This window comes from Narcine bancroftii, chromosome 3, assembly GCF_036971445.1.
Source record: "Narcine bancroftii isolate sNarBan1 chromosome 3, sNarBan1.hap1, whole genome shotgun sequence".
In the NCBI taxonomy this organism is placed as follows: Eukaryota; Metazoa; Chordata; class Chondrichthyes; order Torpediniformes; family Narcinidae; genus Narcine; species Narcine bancroftii.
Window position 1 is genome coordinate 369372188 of NC_091471.1, and position 17746 is coordinate 369389933.

General features: G+C 39.8%; 1 protein-coding gene across 10 annotated transcripts in view; it reads right to left on the reverse strand.

Annotated features, from left to right (window-relative positions):
- The window catches only part of LOC138759590 (alpha-1,6-mannosylglycoprotein 6-beta-N-acetylglucosaminyltransferase B), a 619678-nt gene that overhangs the window by 369282 nt on the left and 232650 nt on the right, over positions 1 to 17746 (reverse strand). For all 10 annotated transcript variants that reach the window (XM_069930278.1, XM_069930274.1, XM_069930271.1 and 7 more), the window contains one exon: positions 978 to 1108. In XM_069930278.1, the coding sequence (XP_069786379.1) occupies positions 978 to 1108 (131 nt within the window). The remainder of the gene's footprint in view (positions 1 to 977; positions 1109 to 17746) is intronic.

Below are 17746 nucleotides of genomic sequence, written 5' to 3' on the forward strand. Positions count from 1 at the left end.
ATCCTGAATAGAGATAATTCTAGCATTTGTGGGGGGGGGGGAAAAGAAACAAAAACAAAGGTTAAAGCATTCATGATTAAAAGTAAAAGGGGAAATGAATTCCAAAATTAACAAATATATGAAAATAAATTACATGGGGGTGTAAAGAAGAACCATACTATTCATAAATAAGATCAAAGGCATTATGAATGGATAATCATATGAAGTGCCAAATATAAGAATTTCTTGTTTGTTATTACTTAACTGTAGAATCTACTATGACAAATCTTAATACAATGAAGTGGTCTCCATATCATATTGTCATTTACAGGAGAAATCTTCCTGAAACTCTGTACAATTAATTGTTCATATCAAAATTAAGGACTGAATCTGCTGAATGTTTTCAATGTGAATTTGAGTTCAGATCTGGCACAAAATGGCTAACATTAAGTCAGTTTTCCAGTTTGTGAGTTAATAAAAGTAGATTGGACAAAGTATAAGATGGGCCGTTGATTCACCACGCCTGTTTTGCATTGCCCTCAAAATTAATTTATAACCCTCTTTATTATAGTTAATTTTATAGTACTTCAAATGATTTGAAAACGGAGTCTGCTAGATTTTATTTTTTACTAATAATACAGCACAACTAAATTAACCACACAGACCAACTAATTGGGAACTTCAAAGTTAAATTGTTCAAGGTAGGTAATGACAATTTCTCAATCTGTTTTTAAGTAAGAACTGTGACAGCTGTTGAAATTAAGATGGACCAAATCAAACATGAATTTTCAGAAATTTGAATAAGAAATACAAAATAGATTCTCACTTCAAAAATCAATACAAATTCAATCGTCTTTTTGAACCTTAAAACAGTTTGTGGAGCAAGAATGTATAATCATATTAACCCAATTTTTAAATTCCAATAAACTGATCAGATTTTCTGTTCATTGATTTTGAAATGGTTCAGGGTGAAAATGGATGCCAGTAAAATAACTCACCTTTCCCAGAGAAGGGAACTTCTCTGCCGGCTGTGAGACTCGCTTGCATGAACTGCTCCATTTTAGTGGTGAGGCTTGAAACATTCTGTGCTATGGCTTGAATCTTCTCCAGTAAACCAGCATGCTGGAAACTAAGAAAGAAAAATCTTTTTAGTTAATGGTATGACATTTATGAAACAGGATTTTTAAAAAATTGTTAATAAATAAAAAAATAATTATTACACAGTAAATATTAAAACCATAGAACATTACAGCACAGAATTCAGCCCTTCTAGTCTGTGCCAAACTATTATTTTGCCAGTAGCACTGAATTACATCACTCTATATCACTCTCATCCATGTACCTGTCCGAATGTTTCTTAAATATTAAAATTGAATCCATAGTCACCACTTCATCTGGTAGCTCATTCCATATTACCACCACTCTCTTGTGTGAAGAAATTCCCCAAATGTTTTTCCTAAACTTCTCTCCTTTCACCCTTAACTCATCTCCTCTGGTTTGTATCTCACCTAACCTAACAGTGGAAAAAGCCTACTTGCATTAACTCTGACCAATACCAATCATAATTTTGTATTCCTCAATGAAATTTTTTCAGGGATCTTTTCCCTGTAATTTAGTTCCTCAAGTTCCATCAACATCCTAGTAATATTTTTTGCACTCTTTCAATTTTATTGAAATCTTTCCTGTAGATAGGTGACCAAAATTGCACACAAACCAACAAATTTGGTCTTACCAATTTCTTATAAAATTTGATCATAACTTCCCAACTCTTGTACTCTGTACTTTGTTTTAAGAAGACCAATGTGCCAAAAGTTCTCTTTACGACCCTATCTATCTGTGTATTTGTATTACCAGATCCCTACTGTTTAAAGTGCATGTTCTACTTTCGATTGCTCTTTCAAATGCAACACCTCTTACTTGTCTGCATTACATTCTATCAGTCATTTTGCAGCTCATCTTTCCAACTGGCTCAGATCCTTTTGCAAGCTTTGAAAGCCTTTGTATTATCCAAGCAAGAAATATAAGCTTTTGATAACCCACTTGTAATACAATTTGTATCCCTTCCATGGTGCAACCAATAAGTTAACATCTAGAATTAAAGGCCTCAAAATTTCTCAACAGCTTTTTGGGATGTTAAAAATCAAACTGGTAACCTCCCTCATATTTTGAAAAACTATAGAAATATTGCAATATTTGTGTGTGTTTATTCATAAATCATGCCATTGGATTCCTTTGGATATTCAGTAACATCCCAGGTATCTGGAATTCAAGCAACTGGCAAAAAATAATCAAGGAAAAAAAGAATAAAATAATAATGTAGTAAAAACACAAATGGTGGAGAACTCAGCAGGACTCACAGCGTTGATAGGAGATAAAGATATACATGCAAAGTTTCAGCCTAAACCTGTCTAGAAGATATGAGCAAAAAGCAGGCAGGCACCTGAATAATAAGGTTGGGGAAGGAGGCTAGAATGGGCAGGGGTAAAGAGTACAGGCCAACAGGCAGAAAGCCATAATTGGACATGAATGGGAGGACAGGAGGGAAAAGATGAGAAGAACTGATCAGGGGAAGGGGATTGTTCTGCAAATGCAGAGCTGGAGAAAACAAGACTGAGGGATAGGGGAAGGGGAGAGACGGGTGGGGGGGGGGGTGCTCGTGGAACTTGAGAAGTCAATGTTAATGCCATTTAGTTTGAGTAATACCATGTGTTATCCCACAATTTATGCGTGGCTTTAGTCTGACAGTGCATGAGAGTATGGACAGAACGTCAGCATGAGAATGGGGTGGAAAAATGAAATAGGTTGCCTCAGGGAGATCCCTACTATTGCAGCAGATGGAGCAAATGTGCTGAACAAAGTGATCTCCCGATCTGTGTCCAGTCTCTCCAATGTAGAGGAGGGAGCATTGAATGAAGTAGATGATCCCTGCAGATTCACAAGTACTGCTTCACTTGGAACAATTGTTTGGGGCCCTGAATGGTGGTGAGGGAAGTGGTGTGGGCACAAGAGTAGCTTTGATCAAAGGAGTTGCATATGATGCTGGATGCCAAAAAAGGTTGAACCTCCCAAATCTGTTTCAAATATCAGACATTACTGTCAACTAATGGTGTCCACATTCAAGACAGACGTTCAAATCAATCTCCAATACTGCTTTAAAATTTAATCAAGCTGGTGTCAGATTTGGCCTTGTGCCATAACTCAATGAGAAAACAATCAAGCCTGGCAGATTCCATCATTTGAATAACAAATATTCCACATTATATTTTCTGCCTATGATCTGTTTCAGGCTATGTCACAGAACATGCTGTACCTAGCTCTTTCACAATTAGATTAAATATTCCACATTGGAATATTTGTTATAAAAGACTAAAATTCAAATGTCCTACCAAAAACTTATTCGATGTGACTGACAACAAACTTATTAATAATCTTTCCATACAACCTGAAACACTGTCAATGTTATTGCCTCTTTAAAAACTGGTTGTCATTGCCAAGTGATCAAACATTGCAGATGGTTACCACCTTGCAGATCTCTGCACATTATATTTTGTATGATACCAAAAATAGCTTTAAAAGAGAGCTATTGTGCAGTGATTTAAACATCAATTTAAGTATTAAATGTTACCCTTTCTGCAATAACTACAACCTTAATTTCTTCAGGCTGACTTCCAGGCCAAACATTTTGGCAGTTTCCGCAAAACAGGACGTCATGCACTGGAGAGCTGGCTCTAAATGGGCAACTAAAGCGGCATCGTCTGCAAAGAGTAGTTCACGGACAAGTTGCTCTTGTGTCTTGGTGTGAGCTTGCAGGCGCCTCAGATTGAAGAGACTGCCATCCGTGCGGTACCAGATGTAAACAGCGTCTTCATTGTTGAGGTCTTTCATGGCTTGTTTCAGCATCATGCTGAAGAAGATAGTAAAGAGGGTTGGTGCGAGGACGCAGCCTTGCTTCACGCCGTTGTCAATGGAGAAGGGTTCGGAGAGCTCATTTCTGTATCTGACCCGACCTTCTTGGTTTTTGTGCAGTTGGATAACCATGTTGAGGAACTTGGGGGGGCATCTGAGGCGCTCTAGTATTTGCCAAAGCCCTTTCCTGCTCACGGTGTCAAAGACTTTGGTGAGGTCAACAAAGGTGATGTAGAGTCTTTTGTTTTGTTCTCTGCACTTTTCTTGGAGCTGTCTGAGGGCAAAGACCATGTCAGTAGTTCCTCTGTTTGCGTGAAAGCCACACTGGCTCTCTTGGTCCTCCATCAGCCAGCTCCCCACCATGACTATCAGCCCCCCTACATCTCCATTGGGCACACAGAACTCAAAACAGTCAACCAGTTTACCTACCTCGGCTGCACCATTTCATCTGATGCAAGGATCGACAAAGAGATAGACAACAGACTCACCAAGGCAAATAGCGCCTTTGGAAGACTACACAAAAGAGTCTGGAAAAACAATCACCTGAAAAAACACACAAAGATCAGCGTGCACAGAGCCGTTGTCATACCCACGCTCCTGTTCAGCTCTGAATCATGGGTCCTCTACCGGCATCACCTACTGCTCCTAGAATGCTTCCATCAGCGCTGTCTTCGCTCCATCCTCAACATTCATTGGAATGACTTCATCACCAACATTGAGGTACTCAAGCTGGCAGAATGCGCAAGCATCGAATCCATGCTGCTGAAGACCCAACTGCGCTGGGTGGGTCACGTCTCAAGAATGGAGGACCATCGCCTTATATGGCGAGCTCTCCACTGGCCACCGAGACAGAGGTGCACCAAAGAAGAGGTACAAGGACTGCTTAAAGAAATCTCTTGGTGCCTGCCACATTGACCACTGCCAGTGGGCTGATCTCGCCTCAAACTGTGCATCTTGGCGCCTCACAGTTTGGCGGGCTACAACCTCCTTTGAAGAAGACCGCAGAGCCCACCTCACTGACAAAAGACAAAGGAGGGAAAAACCCAACCCACCAATTTTCCCTTGCAACCGCTGCAACCGTGCCTGCCTGTCCCGCATCAGACTTGTCAGTCACCAACAAGCCTGCAGCAGACGTGGACATACCCCTCCATAAATCTTCATCCGCGAAGCCAAGCCAAAGAAAGAAAGAAACCTTAATTGTAAAAAGAGAAATAATACAAGTATTTATTCCAAGAGGATATTAACATACTTTACAAATGTCTTGATCCAATCATGTACAGTTTTTGTAAGGTCTAGGTTTGTTCTATGAACGTAAGGAAGTATTACACAGTACTTGCAATAGATGTACAGTGAAGATTCCTCAGTATTAAACCAAGAACGATGAGTTTGTCACACTAAAAGAGAATAGGCTTGTATTCTTTTGCATTTACAAGAACATGTTAGCCTCACTGACATCTTTTACTCAACTTGACAGGATGGATACTAACTAGAGTGCCTAGAAGCAAGGATCACAGACTCAAAGTATGGATCTTATTTCAGAGATTAGAATGAATGTCTTCACCCAAGGTTTAGAGAATCATTAAAATTCTAACGAGAGTTAAAGATTAGGGCATGGTCCACATATGGTCCTGAGGGATAGAATCTGTGGATTGATTCACCCTCTTGTACTTCCTTCAGTGTCCCTGGTTGTGTTTGCCTACTCTACAACCAACCTAGTCTTGTTCCCACTCACGCTGCACATACGGCAAAACAAGAGCAGAAGCACAAAGGACAAAAGAATGTGCAGCTGACTGAAGTTCCTGCTCAGTACATTGCATGGTTCTGTGAAATATGAATATATCCTTTTAAACAGTGGTGCAGAATTTAAAATGAAATGTTAATTCTCTGCCTGGACATGACAACATTTTTTTAACTGGATACGTGTCACAATTTTAACAACAGATGAAGATTGATGATCTTTGTGTGTGTTTTATTAACCAAGTCTTTATAATGCATATTCAAATGTCAGGTACAATTTCAAAAGCTGGGCGAAGACTGGGAGATCACTTTGCTCAGCACCACCGCAATAGTGTGGATCTCCCAGTGGCCACCCATTTCAATTCCCCATCCCATTCCCTTGTTGACAATGACTGCCTATGGTCTCATGCACTGCCAAACTGAGACCATCTGCAAATTGGAGGAACAACACCTCATCTTCCATTTGTGCACCCTCAAACTGGATGGCATTAACATTGACTTCTCCAATTTCCATTAAAAACCCACCCTCCCCCATCTTTGCTGCCCTGTCTCCATTCCTTGAGTTTTATTTCTCTCTATTTCTTCCCTTTTCCCTCTGTCTCCTTTCACAGAGCCACATTCAATGATCACCTTTCCTCTTATCATATCCAATTAACACCTATTATTTGTGTTCTGGACTTTCCCCCCTCCCATTCTTCCCCCTTTGACCCTGCCTTTATTGAAGCACCTGCCTGCTTTTTGCTTATACCTTAAAGAAGGGTTCAGGCCTGAAACATCAGTAATATATCTTTACCTATGGGTGCTACGAGACTGGCTGAGATCCTCCAGCATTGATTGTGTGTTTTTACTAAAATCACAGCATCTGTAGGCTTCTGGGTTTCACTTCAAAAGCTGCATGCATTTGATCAGATTTTTAGCATTCATACATAATGAAATCAAAATCTCTAAAAAGTGATTGTATGAATGAGCTATTGCAAACAGACAGTTTCTACAAACATTGTATTGGTTGTTTTTGTTGATTTTAGTTTATTTTCAACTATGAGATGCAAAGCCAAACATCCCCCAGTTTGATTCAGAAACTGATGAATAATTCCTAATGCCTATTAAACACAAGCAAATACAAACATATGTTCAAATGAAGAGAAGAGTAAATATCTAGAGCAATTGCCTTCTGTGGATCCACTGAAACAATGCAATGAGATTTGATGTTGATTATATTAAACCTGTGTTCATCAAAATGGCTGAAATGAAAATTCAGCACAATTTTAATTCGTTTCAGAAGTTTAATAACCCAAAGGGATTCAATATTGCATATCATTTACAATATAACAGATTCATTGGCTTGCTAAACTAATTAGGAAGTTATCAAGCTTGCACATTGTCAACATGTTAATTGAATTTGATGTTGAGACTGAAGTACTGGTCCAAAACATACTTACCTCTTACTGGTAGTTCAGAAGTGAACTGGCAGTGGTACTTCCAAGTCAGCACGTAGGATTTATCACCAAGTCCAACAGCAGTTCCAGATAATTGAGTAGAAGGGCTGGATACATTTGATATCTAGCCCCTCCTCAGCCATGGTTGGCATGTTTCTAGCCCCTCAGTCATGGTTGGCACATTTAGCACTGTGCCATTCATTTGAAGGTGTTTTCTGATCTAGATGGAAAATGTAAATACCTTGATCTTTTATCTTTATTTAGAAGAGTATTCTTAATTTAAATCAGATTAATCTGGTTTCAGGTAAAGTTTAAAAAAAATTTAGGTAATGAAATCTACATCTTAACACTCATATTAACATAATATTGTGACTAGATTCCCAGGGCAGAATCACATGAAAAATTATCTTTTAAAAATTGATTATAGAGTTTTGGACACACTTCTGCAATAAAGTCTTTGAATTAAAATAATGATCTCAAAAATTTAAGCCTGTGATGTTATGAGATGCATCTGAAACAATTGTATTTTGTGTGTAGCAGAATTTTTAATAATGTTTAAATGAAAAATTTACCAGAATTAGAGAAATAAATGTTTACATTTAGTATTTTGAGGGATCTTTAAAGAACTGGGGCATTTTGAATGCAAAGTCACCCATTGATTTGAAAAAGAGACTTTGTGAAAATGAACATTAAAATAAAAGGGATCAGGTTTCCTCAGGAGTTCTTCAACCTGAATGCCAACTCTTTTCACATATGTTGCCTGACACCGTGAGTTTTTCTAGCATTTCCTATTTTTATTTCAGATTTCTAGCATCTGTAGTACTTTTGATCTTCCTTTCCTTTCACTGTTTTTTCCTAGTTTAATATTTTCAAACAGAAAGAGTATTTATCTCATATTTGAAATGCTGAGTGAAATAAAATCAACTTAAAGCATTTAATATTGTTGATTTATTGTCTATTAAGAGATACTAAAGATAAATAAAAGAATTAATCTTCAATCTTCCATTTGAAGAGAGCTAGAGAAATATTCTTATAAATGGTAATGCCCAAGAGCTCCACCAAATAACACAACATGCTTGATGACTTAGTGTCGAAGAAAAGCCACAGAGGTAGTATTCATCTTGACCTGGCATTCATAAATAATGCAAGAAATATAAGACATGGAAATCAAAGAACCTCTGGGGCACTGAAAGGTTGCAATGATCAGACTTAACATGATCTAGGATACAATTGCACTGAATATTAGGAGCAAGGCTCAAGAAACCTTAATTGAAAGCAATGAAGAAAGAATTGAGACAAATTATTTAGATAATGATGTTTAAGAGCACACGAACAGAAGACAAATGTAATGCCATTGAAAAAACCATGCAATATCCAAACATAACCAGAGCAGTCTAAATAAACATAACACAATAAAAATGGATTGCTTTCATTAGGGATGCAGGTAGAAGGAGTTCACTTGTCTGAAATACAGGATCAAGTGGAAGAGTGCACGAGAATAAAAAATAATCATCAAGGCAAAATACCAGAATGAGAGGATTTTACCTGGTTCAAGGGGAGGGCCAGAGGAAAAGGAATATTGTCACTGCACCATGGGATTACCTTCCCAAAAAGGACAACAGTGATTTGTGGTGGTGGACCACAGCAGCTTCTCAAAGAGAATTAGGCGTAAGCAATAAATCTTGGCCTTGTCCACACAGATCTGTGCTGCAGAGAAAAAGAATAAGATAAAAAGGAAAGAAGGGAGTAAGAGGAGGAGAGGAGGAAAGAAAGGTGCAGTAGTTCTGAAATGATGTTGAGCACCGATGCCTACACCCTGAAAGTTAACCCACAATCCAACTGGCTGCATTGGTTGTTAGGACAGCAGGACATGCTGCTGCCTCCCAAGTATGATCCTCCATGCATCTACATGGAGTTTGCACATTTTCAACTTGTTTAGGTGGGTTTCCCCCAGATACTTCAGTTTCCACTCCATGATATGCTAATAGGTTAATCGACTACTGTTGCCTCTTGGTGTAGGTTAATAGCAGCACAAATCCAAGGGTTGTTGAATGAGCATCTGTAAAAGAGGATAAGCTGAACAAGTCGAGGAAAATAGGAGTTTGTTCCTCTGAAGCCAGCATGGGCTTAAATGGCATCCTGTATCATTTGTAAGATGATTTTTTCCCCCCCCTTTCTAAATAGAGAACTAATTGACAGTGGGCTTCTATTGAATGCACTTCCATTTTTATTTTAGGTAATTTATTCCTATTCATCATAAATTGCTAAGGAAACATAATATTCCAAATTTCCACAGGCTATTTTTATAATTATTTTAAATCGATGCCTTCTGGTTAAAAAGCTTTCTGTTAGTGGAAATAGTTTCTTGCTTTCAAAAAATAAATAGAATTTTGAACACTACAGATAAATCTATTTTTAATCATCTCTGTTGCAAAGAGAACAATTCTGGCATTTTTGTATTCTCGTATAATTGAGAAACGATCATCTTTGGTATCATTCAACAAACGTCATTGCACCTTTTCTTAGCCATTGACCTCCTTGCTAATGTGTGATGCCAAAAAATGGATGCAGAAGTTGAACTGGAAGAAGATGATCTTGCTTTGACTATGGCCTAAACACGTATTGAGGTTGAACTTACCTTCTCTAGGTGCAAAGAAGCCAAGAGACTGCCAGTATGGTTGTTCCAGAAATATTCAGCATCATTTCCTCGCCTTCAAGACAATTTTATTCATAAAGCTTTAGCCTGGCGTTTTGCTGGTAAATGCTGGCATAACCAAACAGAATTGTTGGTATGTACACATGGTCAAAAGTATGAATCCAAAGTTATTTACCTTGATTTGGTGACTACATTGGAATCTTCATGGAATTCCATTCTGCTGAGCTTGGTCAACAATCACACTGTGAAATTGCCTCTCTGAACCATTGCAAATTTAGACCTGGAGCAAGTTCCGCAATCCCAATGACTTCGTGGCATATGGTGCGTTGGGCTTCATTAACCATGGGATTGAGTTCAAGAGCTGTGAGGCAATATTACAGCTATTACAAGACGTTGGTTAGACCCCACTTGAAATATTGTGTTCAGTTTTGGTCACCTCATTATAGGAAAGATATGGCTGCTATGGAGAGGGTGCAGAGGAGCTATACAAGGATCTTGCCTGGATGGGAGGGCAAGCACCTGAGGATAGGTTAAGTGAACTGCTTTCTCCTTCGAGTGATGAGGATGAGGGGTGACCTATAGAGGTGTTCAAGGTGGTGAGAGGCATTAATTGTGTGGATAGCCAGAGGCTTTTTGCCCAGGGGTGAAATGGCTAACACCAGGGGGCGCAGAGTGTTAAGGTGCTTGGGAGAAAGTACAGGGAAAGGGTGTAAGTTTTTAAACACAGAGTAGGAGATGCATGGAATGTACTGTTGACAAGCACAATAGGATTTTTTACGAGACTATTAGATAGATACATGGAACAGAGATAAATGGAGGGTAACACAGTTGGGAAATTCTAGGCAGTTAGTAGAGTAGGTAATAATGTCGGCACAACACTGAACCAAGGGCATATATGTTTTATGTTCAATTGAATTTATGGGGTTGCAGGGAAGAAAGACAAGGAGTTCCCCCCCCCCCCCCAACCAAAAAACTTTGAATGTAAGATGATCACAGGCAGCTACTGAAAGTGTTGGACCTATGCCAGCAAAGTCCAGGTCATAGATTCTGTACCATAGAAACCACAGCACAGAAACAGGCACTTCAGTCCTTCTACACTGTGCCATATTATTATTCATCCTAGTCCCAATGACCAGCAACTCGACCATATCCCTTCAAACCCCTCTCATCCACTGTTTTCTTAAATTTCAAAATGATTGTTTTCTAACCAGCTTTGTCAATTCATCTAATACCTTTAAAATATCTGCCTGCATTTCTCTCCAGATCTTTCCATTCTTCTCACAGTAGATTATACCAAGAAACTCTCCTTCTACATACTTTGAAATTAGGACCTCTTATATCAATGTACTGTAGAATAATCAACACAGTAAAATCCCCGTTAACCAGAATTCAAGCAACCAGCAAGTTCAAGCAATCAGCAAAAATAAAAGTGGCACCCCTGATGGTTCGTTTGCCAATCATGCAATTTGCAGTCTCAAGCAACCAGAAAATTCACTTATCTGGCATCTACCAATCCCCATAGGTACCAGATACTGGGAGTTTTACTGTAGATTTCAAAAATGGTCCTCCTTTTATCTGTGTGGAACACCACTGTATATTTGGTTCTAGCCCAATGAAGAATTTAACGTTCTGGAATGTCTACTTCTTGAAAGTAATCACATGGAAAGTTGAGCACATATCTACCTTGAAACCATCCAAAATTCATGACTTCAGTCTAAATGAAATTGCAGTTATAGGAAAAGCACAAAACATATCCCAAATTTTTTATAAACCTCAGAACTTTGAGATATTATTTATCTTCACTTCATTTTCCCTTACTTCCTCAATGGTCTTAAACTGAGGAATCTCTCACGTGGGCTCCAATTCCAAATTTCTATCACAACTGTGCAGTCAACATTTTGTTCCAATTTGATTACAAAATTGGTTACTGTTCTCAAAATAAATGTATTTTGAGGTTTCATGTGGATCGTTTCTTGACCGTTTCAGTGGCTTCGTGTCATCCTATCTCAGCATCTTTCATTCCTTCTTTCTCATTCAAGTACATTTTCAAATACCAGACTAGGATAGGATTATTTATCGTCATGTCTTCCAGGATATAACGAAAAGCTTTGCTTTGCATTTGTTGTGTTCAAGAATAGGTTTGATGGGTTCAAAGAGAATCAAGGCTGGACACGTTATCAATAAGCAGTGGTCTTTATTTACACACAGGGAAATTCACAAAAGGGAACAGACACATATGGACCAATGCAGAATAATACACAAATAACTATATAAAAAAAAATCAGGTATAAATAAATCACTGCTAAACATTCTGAACTCCATATTGGGAATGCAAGGGTTAAACACACAATGGCCATCACACTAATGAACAGTGAATTAATTACAACTAACAAGTATGCCAAGTGAACCTGGATTCTAGCACTGACCATAGCACAGGATCCAGGACATGCCCATTGCAGTCGGCCCTCCAAAGCCCAGCCATAGCTGGCAGCCTGGACCAATGCTGGTCTTAAGGCAGTAGCAAAAAAAAAGGCCAAACAGACTCCATGCAAGAGATTCCAATGCAGAGTCCAATTCTGTGACTTCTCAAAACAATTGCACATTAGCCTCACCTGTGGGCAAATCTAACAATTGATTGACACCCAGAGGACCAATCACACATCAAGAACCAATTATACATCAACCTCACAGATGGGCAGATCTAACCCTTTATTGGCAGGTGAGGTCACTTCTGATCTCAGGCTCACTGGACAAGTCACATGAACATCCACAACCTACACTACATTCAATTGTTGGGTTGAGAAGAGTATCAGGTTCAATGGGTTTACAGAGAGATGAGTTTGGACACAAGTATTACAATCACATGTGACTTATTAACATATGGAAAACAAACAGGGGAGAACGTTAAATGGTACTCGATCACTATTTCTCTTAAGCGATAATATAGGCATTCACCTTGGGCTTTGGGTGAACTCCAACAACAATAAACCTATACTCAACCCACTCACAAACCCCACACAGGGACTTTTACATGCACACACACCCGGTTCCCTGTACCAATGGGGTGGCAGCACTCTGCAAGTACTGATCTATCGCAATGCTATGACTCAGCTTTAGTGTAATGCATACCTGTGACCTGGCATGGAGTGATATATGGGGCTGGAACCATGAGGCAGAGAGAGAGAATTTGCTATGCATTGGTGTTGTATACAATACTAATCTGTGCTTCTAGCCAATAATGACTTTAGGTGATTTAAATGAGCTAACGGCAAGGTGTGCACTAATGGGTGGCTGGAGTCCAACCTCAATTGACAGGTGATGTGACTTCCAAATAAGTTTAGATGGGGAGGACACATGACCACCCACAATACACGCATTCCAGACAGGCAGGGAGGCCACGTTTCCTCCACACACAATAGAGTGCTATTCCTCAAGTCACCTCATACTTAGGTACAGCAGGTTGTGTAATATTAAAGCAAAGGTACTGAGTGTGGTGGAATCATCCAAGAGGCACAAATTCAAAATAATTGAGCACAAAGAAATAGAAGAAGGAGTAGGCCACCAGGCATTTCAATGGCGAATTACCTTTCTTAAAAATAAATTTTGAATTACACATAAAGCAATGTAACAGGCCAATTCGTCTCTATGAGTCCGTGCCACCCAAATTACACCCCATTAACCTACACCCTGGTCCATTTTTTTTGGAAGGCTAATCATGATGGTCTCATTTTTGGCCATTCCCTATAATCCCTAATTCCCTCATCTTTCAAACATATTTTTTAATTATCTTTTTAAATTACAGTGTGGTGAAGACAAAATGACTGAACATCACTGCCATTTCTTTGATTCATGTTATTAATTGACCAGTGTCTACAAGTCCACACATAACTTAGAGTCACAAGACATTGCAGGTGCTACACTTGCCTGGGCTGCCTCTTCCTATTTACATAACTATAGAAACTGACTTTTGTTTTCATATTACCGGCAATGGAAGGAAAACAAGGTCAAGATGAAAACAAGGTGAGATTGCAACGCTAAATATTTAAACTAAACTTGAATGTTCCATGAAGACCCATGAGCAGCAGGACGAGGGATTAGTTGCTGGAAGAAGGAATTAAGCTAAAGAGCTCTTTCTTGACTGGTGCACACATCACAGGAGAATGGCCTCCAGTATGATAAATTTTCTATGATCACAAAGCAGTACTCAGGAACTCAACTATTAGACAGATCATAACTTGTAAGAAACTCATTATATTTTTTCTGAAATCAATACATTGATACACAATTATCAATTAAAAATCTAGTGTTTTAAGCAATTAGAGTCAAGTTGCAAAAACCTTTTGAATTGCTTTAAAAAGCAAGCATCCTGTGTGGTAAATGGCATTTTTATAATGAGTAAATAGTTCCAGAAATTGCCTGGAATAGATTCTAGTTGGCCAGAAGTATAGGTGCCAAAATCCATAGACAAATAGAAAACAAAATGAAAAATATCAAATGCCACAAATATTTGCACTTTCATTTTTAGCACAAAATAGATGTACAATTGAAAGAATATTTTAAATTTTGAGGTGTTCATTTTTTCTCAAATTCTAGCTTTGCTAATGAATGAAATATATTGAATTCTGTTAGAATTGAGAGCAATGAGAATGTTGACAGGATTTCAGGGTCTGAGTTCCAGGGAAAGGTTGTGCAGACTAGGGCTTTTTTCTCTGGAGCGTCGAAGATTGAGAGGGGACTTGATCGAGGTGTTTAAGATTTTAAAAGGGACAGACAGAGTAAATGTGGATAGGCTTTTTCAATTAAGAAAGGGGGAGATTCCAACTAGAGGACATGGTTTAAGATTGAAGGGGGAAAATTATAAAGGGAACATGAGGGGAAATTTCTTGACGCAGAGGGTGGTGGGGATGTGGAATGAGCTTCCGGCAGACGTGGTCGAGGCGGGATCATTGGTTACATTTAAGGAAAGACTGGATCGTTACATGGATAGGAGGGGACTAGAGGGGTATGGACCGGGTGCTGGTCAGTGGGACTAGGAGGGTGGGGATTTGCTACGGTATGGACTAGTAGGGCCGAACTGGCCTGTTCTGCACTGTAAGTGGTTATATGGTTATATGGTTAATAGGTGGCAAAATATGATTCTCCTTTTCCATTCTGATCCAACGCAGGCAAGAAAAATATCATTGCTACGTCATCTTGAAAGGTATTTGTACCGCCACCTTTGCTTTGTTTTTATATTTCAGTATATAATGCTTGCAAAAAGCATTCGATGTCATCATGAGTTCCGAAGTTTTCCCATGTTTTCCTTGGCCCAACAGGTAGGAAAATGACTCATAAAACTGTGAGTTATTACCAAGTGTCATCATGGTTGTCTTCTGTCTTCATGCCTTTAACCAGCACATAATCATTATAAACTCATTATTATCGCACATTATTAGAGAAAGCAATATATGTTAGCGAGAACAGTCAGCGCAGTCCAAGTATGGAAAGAGCATCTATCATTCTAAATCAACTCAGTTTGACCTAACCATTTCATTTGGCAAAATAGTGTCATTATCAATCTCCCCTCCTCCTGGATTTCTCTGCAAGTCTTATTATGAGTTTTAACTCTATTTTCCAGTCTCTTAGCTCAAGAACACTCATACAATATATTGGAAAATAGGCATCATGTACACCTTTCTGATTCTGAATTGCTTCAAGATTAAATCAACAGCAAGATGCAATCCAAAGCAAACAGTAGATCACCAAAACATGATTGAGAGACTCAGGCGGCACAACATGTTGCCATTCAGCTCAATGTGCATGTGCCAACTCTTTGAAAGACCTATGCAGTTAATTCATTATCCAGTCTGTTTCTCATAATCCTTTCATTTACTACCCTTCAAATATCTACCTAATTTTCTTGTGGAAATTTACAATTGAATCTGCTTCCCTCAGGCTTTCAGGTAGTGTATTCCTGATCACCAAGACTCTTAGCACATACAAATGATTTTTCATCTCACCTCTGGCTCTTTTCCCAAATCCCAAATGTGTCTTGATTTTCAAACTCTGTCACTGGAATTAATTTCTCTTTATTTACTCCAATTTTGACCAGCAGGTGAAGAGAACATGCACTTCATATCCAGGAATGAAAATAGCTCAGGCTTGTAACTGGTCTACCACACCAGTCTGCACCAAATTACTTTCAGCAGGTACATGATTCGTCAAATTATTAGGTGCGCAAACTCATGCCAATATCAGCCATATTTTAATGAATCACACATAGAAGTGTCAAGGCCACTTTCCTAAGAGGTTTGGTTCATCCTCAAGAGATTGCTGGTGCAAACTGGTTGTGATCAACTCTTATCTGAATTGCACAACAGCTGTGCTTGTCATCAAGTTTACAAGGGCAAGCACAGCCGAAAAATCAATGGCAGCATCACAAGAGCCTCACTGAATTAAAAATAACTGAGCATCAATGTGCCCAGTTCTCGACTTAGGAGAGAGAACATCAAAATGGCAGATCGTCAAATCCTTGGTCAGGCAGTGGTTTGCTCACTTAAAAATCTGTCAACTATGCTAAATGTTGAAGTGGGTCTGAGGCTGCTCCGAAGCAAACATGAATACAGCTGCTAAAGCAAACTTTTCATCACTTTTCAAAGCACAAGCGCCCCATTACAGCAAGAAGCACTGCCACAAGCTGCTACCTTACTACAAAGTCACTTCTGACTTACAATATCATTTCATTAATACTTTTTAATCTCCAGGTTGCTGGAACATTTGAACCAATTGCTCCATACAAGCACACACACCCCAAAGTTCTCCTGGGATTGGTTAGTAGGTCTCACACCTCCTCTCACACCACCCGTACTATCCGACAAAAGCAAGGAGTTCCGTATTAGCTCCCAAGCTAATAACAAAAAAATCAACCCACAAATTCAAGCCCTCTTTCACCTTCCAATCACCATTTTAAAACTGACACTTTTATATTCTAAAATCTACTTTCACAGTAGGAGGCTTGAATGTTTTTATTTGAGATCCCGCATTCTCAGGGTCTGGACCCAAGATGGCAGCGCCCTTTAATCAACAGCTGCCATGAGGGGCTGCAGACTCCAAGGATGCGGAGGGACTAGAGCAGGACACCCAAAAACTGGGAGACCAACCCCTGTCTGAGAGGGAGAAGCAGAAGAGATCACCCACTCCTGTCTGAGAGGGAGAAGCAGAAGAGATGAGCCACCCCTGTCTGAGAAAGAGAAGCAGAAGAGATGACCAACCCCTGTCTGAGAGGGAGAAGCAGAAGAGATGACCAACCCCAGTCTGAGAAGGAGAAGCAGGAGATGACCAACCCCTGTCTGAGAGGGAGAAGCAGAAGAGATGACCAACCCCTGTCTGAGAGGGAGAAGCAGAAGAGATGACCAACCCCTGTCTGAGAGGGAGAAGCAGAAGAGATGATCAACCCCTGTCTGAGAAGGAGAAGCAGAAGAGATGACCCACCCCTGACTGAGAAGGAGAAGCAGAAGAGATGACCAACCCCTCTGAGAAGGAGAAGCAGAAGAGATGACCAACCCCTGTCTGAGAGGGAGAAGCAGAAGAGATGACCAACCCCTGTCTGAGAGGGAGAAGCAGAAGAGATGACCAACCCCTGTCTGAGAAGGAGAAGCAGAAGAGATGACCAACCCCTGTATGAGAGGGAGAAGCAGAACAGATGATCAACCCCTGTCTGAGAAGGAGAAACAGAAGAGATGACCAACCCCTGTCTGAGAAGGAGAAGCAGAAGAGATGACCCACAGGACTGTGACCACAGAGTTGGACTGGTGAGAGGACTCTGCAGTGGGCTGCTGGTGACTTGAAGCGAGGAACCCATGGAAGCTGTGGGCTTCTGGAGACCGCTGCTGGGAGACTCGCGCCAGGCTGCTGACTGCTGGAGACAGGCTCGAACTGGCCAGATGGGTACCAGGTGTCAGAACCAGGATGTGAGGAAGTGCCAAGGGTGCCAAAGGGACCATGACCGTTTTGGAGGTTCAGTTCTGGAGCTTGGGTCGCCAATAGTTTGTAT